The 8,048-nt window shown below is 40.1% G+C and overlaps 1 protein-coding gene across 1 annotated transcript; it reads left to right on the top strand.

The window, feature by feature from the left end:
- Positions 1–6,411: 6,411 nt before the first annotated feature.
- LOC143649167 (olfactory receptor 7G3-like) lies at positions 6,412–7,342 on the top strand. Its single transcript, XM_077119368.1, is given in 3 exon segments — positions 6,412–6,445; positions 6,448–6,921; positions 6,924–7,342. Coding segments are annotated over 3 exon segments (927 nt in total).
- The last annotated feature ends 706 nt before the right edge of the window (positions 7,343–8,048 follow it).

Genomic DNA, 8,048 nt, shown 5'->3' with positions numbered 1-8,048 from the left:
GATGGCGGCTTAGTAAGACGTGCGGATCTTAGTTTCTCCTCCAGGACAGCTACTAGGGGAGTAGAAACGATACAGAACAGCTCCCAAAGCCACGACAGAGATAAAAAAGACAGCGTACCCCATCCTGGAACGGCTGGCTGGCTGAGAGAACCCGCTCTGGTGAGATCGCCGAGGGGCGCGGGCTTCAACGGGCAGGGTGGCAAGCGGCCGGAGTCACTCCCTTCCCCCTTCCCGGGCCGGCTGGGAGAATTGGACAGGCGGTCCCCTCAAACCGTGGCGGCTGGCGCCCACACCGCACGCGGCCCCCCGGACCAACTGAGAGAATTGGATCGGAAATCCCCAGGCTGCGGAGAATGGTGACGGGGGGGCCCTTCCAAACCCATGACTCCCCGGGAACGTGCACTCTCCCGGGCGGGCCGCTGCGGCTGGCGCCCTCCCGCCACGCTTGGCGCCCCGGGTGGACTAGGAAATTCGGACGGGCGCTTTCCCGGGCTGCGGCGGCCAGCGACCCTCCCCGCGTTCGGACCCCGGGCCGGCTGGCACGCTTCCAAGCCGCTTCGGCTAGCAAACCTCCCAGACGGCGAGAGTTTTCCGAAGTTAAAGGACCCACAGCACCTTTTACTGGTGGGACCTGCAGACAAACGTGTGCCACGAGCGCCACCTACTGGGCAGGATAAGAAAAACAGAACCCAGAGATTTCACAGAAAAATCTTACAACCTTGTTGGGTCCGACACCCAGGGAAATCTGACTAAATGCCCAGACGCCAGCAGCAGAAGATAACTGTCCACGCTCAGAAGATTGAGAATATGGCCCAGTCAAAGGAACAAACCAATAGTTCAAATGAGATACAAGAGCTGAGACAACTAATGCTGAATATACGAACAGAAATGGAAAACCTCTTCAAAAATGAAATCGATAAATTGAGGGAGGACATGGGCTGAACATAAAGAAGAAATAGAAAAACTGAAAAAACAAATCACAGAACTTATGGAAGTGAAGGATGAAGTAGAAAAGATGGAAAAAACAATGGATACCTACAATGATAGGTTTAAAGAGACAGAAGATAGAATTAGTGATTTGGAGGATGGAACATCTGAATTCCAAAAAGAAACAGAAACTATCGGGAAAAGAATGGAGAAATTTGAACAGGGTATCAGGGAACTCAAGGACAATATGAACCGCACAAATAAACGTGTTGTGGGTGTCCCAGAAGGAGAAGAGAAGGGAAAAGGAGGAGAAAAACTAATGGAAGAAATTATCACTGAAAATTTCCCAACTCTTATGAAAGACCTAAAATTACAGATCCAAGAAGTGCAGCGCACCCCAAAGAGATTAGACCCAAATAGGCGTTCTCCAAGACACTTACTAGTTAGAATGTCAGAGGTCAAAGAGAAAGAGAGGATCTTGAAAGCAGCAAGAGAAAAACAATCCATCACATACAAGGGAAACCCAATAAGACTATGTGTAGATTTCTCAGCAGAAACCATGGAAGCCTGAAGACAGTGGGATGATATATTTAAATTACTAAAAGAGAAAAACTGCCAACCGAGACTCCTATATCCAGCAAAACTATCCTTCAAAAATGAGGGAGAAATTAAAACATTCTCAGACAAAAAGTCACTGAGAGAATTTGTGACCAAGAGACCAGCTCTGCAAGAAATACTAAAGGGAGCACTAGAGTCAGATACAAAAAGACAGAAGAGAGAGGTATGGAGAAGAGTGTAGAAAGAAGGAAAATCAGATATGATATATATAATACAAAAGGCAAAATGTTAGAGGAAAATATTATCCAAACAGTAATAACACTAAATGTCAATGGACTGAATTCCCCAATCAAAAGACATAGATTGGCAGAATGGATTAAAAAACAGGATCCTTCTATATGCTGTCTACAGGAAACACATCTTAGACCCAAAGATAAACATAAGTTGAAAGTGAAAGGTTAGGAAAAGATATTTCATGCAAATAACAACCAGAAAAGAGCAGGAGTGGCTACACTAATATCCAACAAATTAGACTTCAAATGTAAAGCAGTTAAAAGAGACAAAGAAGGACACTATATACTAATAAAAGGAACAATTAAACAAGAAGACATAACAATCATAAATATTTATGCACCAAACCAGAATGCCCCAAAATACGTGAGGAATACACTGCAAACACTGAAAAGGGAAATAGACTCATATACCATAATAGTTGGAGACTTCAATTCACCACTCTCATCAATGGACAGAACATCTAGACAGAGGATCAATAAAGAAATAGAGAATCTGAATATTACTATAAATGAGCTAGACTTAACAGACATTTATAGGACATTACATCTCGCAACAGCAGGATACACCTTTTTCTCAAGTGCTCATGGATCATTCTCAAAGATAGACCATATGCTGGGTCACAAAGCAAGTCTTAACAAATTTAAAAAGATTGAAATCATACGCAACACTTTCTCGGATCATAAAGGAATGAAGTTGGAAATCAATAATAGGCGGAGTGCCAGAAAATTCACAAATACGTGGAGGCTCAACAACACACTCCTAAACAACGAGTGGGTCAAAGAAGAAATTGCTAGAGAAATTAGCAAATACCTCGAGGCGAATGAAAACGAAAACACAACATATCAAAACTTATGGGACGCAGCAAAGGCAGTGCTAAGAGGGAAATTTATTGCCCTAAATGCCTATATCAGAAAAGAAGAAAAGGCAAAAAATTCAGGAATTAACTGTCCACTTGGAAGAACTGGAGAAAGAACAGCAAACTAATCCCAAAGCAAGCAAAAGGAAAGAAATAACAAAGATTAGAGCAGAAATAAATGAAATTGAAAACATGAAAACAATAGAGAAAATCAATAAGGCCAGAAGTTGGTTCTATGAGAAAATCAATAAGATTGATGGGCCCTTAGCAAGATTAACAAAAAGAAGAAGAGAGAGGATGCAAATAAATAAGATCAGAAATGGAAGAGGAGACATAACTACTGACCTCACAGAAATAAAGTAGGTAATAACAGGATACTATGAACAACTTTACGCTAATAAATACAACAATTTAGAGGAAATGGATGGGTTCCTGGAAAGACATGAACAACCAACTTTGACTCAAGAAGACATAGATGACCTCAACAAACCAATCACAAGTAAAGAAATTGAATTAGTCATTCAAAAGCTTCCTAAAAAGAAAAGTCCAGGACCAGATGGCTTCACATGTGAATTCTATCAAACATTCCAGAAAGAATTAGTACCAACTCTCCTCAAACTCTTCAAAAAAATCGAAGCAGAGGGAAAACTACCTAATTCATTCTATGAAGCCAACATCACCCTCATACCAAAAGCAGGCAAAGATATTACAAAAAAAGAAAACTACAGGCCAATCTCTTTAATGAATATAGATGCAAAAACCCTCAATAAAATTCTAGCAAATCGTATCCAACAACACATTAAAAGAATTATACATCATGACCAAGTAGGATTCATCCCAGGTATGCAAGGATGGTTCAACATAAGAAAATCAATTAATGTAATACACCATATCAACAAATCAAAGCAGAAAAATCACATGATCATCTCAATTGATGCAGAGAAGGCATTTGACAAGATTCAACATCCTTTCCTGTTGAAAACACTTCAAAGGATAGGAATACGAGGGAACTTCCTTAAAATGATAAGGGAATATATGAAAAACCCACAGCTAATATCATCCTCAATGGGGAAAAATTGAAAACTTTCCCCCTAAGATCAGGAACAAGACAAGGATGTCCACTATCACCACTATTATTCAACATTGTGTTGGAAGTCCTAGCCAGAGCAATTAGACAAGAAAAAGAAATACAAGGCATCAAAATTGGAAAGGAAGAAGTAAAACTATCATTGTTTGCAGACGATATGATACTATACGTCGAAAACCCGGAAAAATCCACAACAAAACTACTAGAGCTAATAAATGAGTACAGCAAAGTAGCAGGTTACAAGATCAACATTCAAAAATCTGTAGCATTTCTATACACTAGCAATGAACAAGCAGAGGGGAAATCAAGAAACGAATCCCATTTACAATTGCAACTAAAAGAATAAAATACCTAGGAATAAATTTAACTAAAGAGACAAAAAACCTATATAAAGAAAACTACAAAAAACTGCTAAAAGAAATCACAGAAGACCTAAATAGATGGAAGGGCATACCGTGTTCATGGATTGGAAGACTAAATATAGTTAAGATGTCAATCCTACCTAAATTGATTTACAGATTCAATGCAATACCAATCAAAATCCCAACAACTTATTTTTCAGAAGTAGAAAAACCAATAAGCAAATTTATCTGGAAGGGCAGGGTGCCCCGAATTGCTAAAAGCATCTTGAGGAAAAAAAACGAAACTGGAGGTCTTGCACTGCCTGACTTTAAGGCATATTATGAAGCCACAGTGGTCAAAACAGCATGGTATTGGCATAAAGATAGATATATCGACCAATGGAATCGAATAGAGTGCTCAGATATAGACCCTCTCATCTATGGACATTTGATCTTTGATAAGGCAGTCAAGCCAACACACCTGGGACAGAACAGTCTCTTCAATAAATGGTGCCTAGAGAACTGGATATCCATATGCAAAAGAATGAAAGAAGACCCATATCTCACACCCTACACAAAAGTTAACTCAAAATGGATCAAAGATCTAAACATTAGGTCTAAGACCATAAAACAGTTAGAGGAAAATGTAGGGAGATATCTTATGAATCTTACAATTGGAGGCAGTTTTATGGACCTTAAACCTAAAGCAAGAGCACTGAAGAAGGAAATAAATAAATGGGAACTCCTCAAAATTAAACACTTTTGTGCATCAAAGAACTTCATCAAGAAAGTAGAAAGACAGCCTACACAATGGGAGACAATATTTGGAAACGACATATCAGATAAAGGTCTAGTATCCAGAATTTATAAAGAGATTGTTCAACTCAACAACAAAAAGACAGCCAACCCAATTACAAAATGGGAAAAGACTTGAACAGACACCTACCAGAAGAGGAAATACGGATGGCCAGGAGGCACATGAAGAGATGCTCAATGTCCCTGGCCATTAGAGAAATGCAAATGAAAACCACAATGAGATATCATCTCACACCCACCAGAATGGCCATTATCAACAAAACAGAAAATGACAAGGGCTGGAGAGGATGCGGAGAAAGAGGCACACTTATCGACTGTTGGTGGGAATGTCAAATGGTGCAACCACTGTGAAAGGCAGTTTGGCGGTTCCTCAAAAAGCTGAATATAGAATTGCCATACAACCCAGCAATACCATTGCTGGGAATCTACTCAAAGGATTAAGGACAAAAACTCAAACGGACATTTGCACACCAATGTTTATAGCAGCGTTATTTACAATTGCAAAGAGATGGAAACAGCCAAAATGTCCATCAACAGAAGAGTGGCTAAACAAACTGTGGTATATACAATGGAATATTATGCAGCTTTAAGACAGGATAAAATTATGAAGCATGTAATAACATGGATGGACCTAGAGAACATTATGCTGAGTGAGTCTAGCCAAAAACTAAAAGACAAATACTGTATGGTCCCAATGATGTGAATCAACATTCGAGAATAAACTTGGAATATGTCATTGGTAACAGAGTTCAGCAGGAGTTAGAAACAGGGTAAGATAATGGGTAATTGGAGCCGATGGGATACAGACTGTGCAACAGGACTAGATACAAAAATTCAAAAATGGACAGCACAATAATACCTAATTGTAAAGTAATCATGTTAAAACACTGAATGAAGCTGCATCCGAGCTATAGGTTTTTGTTTTGTTTTGTTTTGTTTTGTTCTTACTATTATTACTTTTATTTTTTTTCTCTATATTAACATTCTATCTTTTTCGGTTGTGTTGCTAATTCTTCTAAACCGATGCAAATGTACTAAGAAACGATGATCATGCATCTGTGTGATGATGTTAAGAATTACTGATTGCATATGTAGAATGGTATGATTTCTAAATGTTGGGTTAATTTCTTTTTTCCCGTTAATTAATAAAAAAAAAAAAGTAGATAGCAGGCAGGATGTGGCACACAGGCTGTATTTTGTCACCCTGTGTTCTAGAATACACTCTGAAAATGTTATTCTAGAATGAATATTTACTTGAAGGTCTAGTATAATCCTGTGGGTCAGGGCAATGTCTGATTCCTATCTTATTCTCATCAAGTGTCCTTACTTGTCAAAAAAAAAAATAGGTGGTAAATAAACCTTGGGAGTCAGGGAGAATTGAGAGGAACAAAATAAGGTAAGGAGAGGTAAGAGAAAGGCAAAGAGAAGAATCTGTCACTGCTTTGATTTCAAAATATAGATGAGATTAAAGAGTTTTCTCTTCAGTTTTGTTTTCTTGTCCCTCTGTCTTTTCTATTAGATCCATCAACAACATGAAGCCAGGAAACCTATCAGATACTGCTGATTTCTCCTTCTAGGACTTTCACAGGAGCCAGCACTTCAGCCCCTCCTGTTTGGACTGTTTCTATCCATGTGCCTAGTTACTGTGACTGCAAACCTGCTCACCGTCCTGACCATCATGTCTGACTCCCACCTCCACACCCCCATGTACTTCTTCCTTTGCAACTTGTCCCTTGTGAACATCTGCTTTATCACCACCACCATCCCAAAGATGCTCGTAAACATCCAGACACAGAGCAAATCCATCAGTTACGCAGGCTGTCTCTCTCAGATCTGCTTCGTGCTGACGTTTGCCGGATGGGAAAATGGAATTATCGTAATGATGGCTTACGACCGATTTGTGGCCATCTGCCACCCACTGAGGTACAGTGTCATCATGAAACCCAGACCCTGTGGGCTACTGGTTCTGCTGTCCCTTATCATCAGTGTTCTGGATGCACTGCTCCACACTCTGATGTCCCTACGGCTGTCCTTCTGTGCGGACTTGAAATGTCCCACTTCTTCTGTGAACTAGCTCATATTCTCAAGCTCACCTGTTCCGATATCCTCATTAATAACATCCTGGTGTATTTAGTGACTGGTCTCTCGGGTGGTGTTCCTCTCGCTGGGATCATTTTTTCTTACGTTCGAATTATCTCCTCCATCCTGAAAATCCCATCAGCTGGTGGAAAGTACAAGGCTTTTTCCACCTCTTGGTCACACTTAATAGTTGTTTCCTTGTTCTATGGGACAGGCTTTGGGGTGGACCTTAGTTCGGCAGGTAATCACTCGTCCAATAAAAGTGCAACAGCATCACTGATGTATACTGTAGGCACACTCATGATGAACCCCTTTATCTACAGTTTGAGGAACAAAGACATGATGGCAGCCTTGAGAAATTCTAGAATATCTTCTTTCCGTTGATGTGGCAATGGCCTTGAGCCATTTCCAAATATGCTGGGAAAAAAGAAATCATGAGTGCTCCAGAAAGCCTGAGCAAGTTTTTTGAGTACAGGAGACCAGAAATCATAATGGTTAAGGGTGAGAGTTTTGGAATCTTGACCCTGGTGTTTGAATCCTACTCTGCTCTGTCATAGCTGTGTGACCTTTGACACTTTATGTCAACCCACTGCTCTTAGCTTGTTCATCTGTAATGTTGACATAATCATATTAGCTCACATGTTTAGGAATGTTTGAGATCCTCGAGTTCTATCAGTGAGTTGCATTAGGCTCTAAATAAGGCTTCACTCTCAACTCAGATTGAGTCAATGATAAATGTAAATATCATATTTCCTAACATAGCACCCACAGACAGGGTAGATGAATTCTTATCTGTAGATCAGAACCACAGGACTTCATTTCACTGTTTCAGCTATTGACTTCTAAGGTTGATCCCCTGATGGTAATCAATGGCTGCAGCTGTGCAGGGGTCATTTTACATGAAACCCAGAGAGAAGCAACTTACTGCCTCACCTTGGGTCTCTCTGTAATGGAGAGAAAATCTTTCCGAGGAATTATCCAAAAGACATTTTGTTTCTCATTAGACTGAAATGGGGGCATATACACTATGTTCACTCCCTAGGGCTTCTGTAACAAAATTTCACAAACTTAGTGGCTTAAAAGAACACAA

The sequence above is a fragment of the Tamandua tetradactyla genome, chromosome 11 (assembly GCF_023851605.1).
Source record: "Tamandua tetradactyla isolate mTamTet1 chromosome 11, mTamTet1.pri, whole genome shotgun sequence".
Classification (NCBI taxonomy): Eukaryota; Metazoa; Chordata; class Mammalia; order Pilosa; family Myrmecophagidae; genus Tamandua; species Tamandua tetradactyla.
This window is presented reverse-complemented; position numbering and strand designations above follow the sequence as displayed.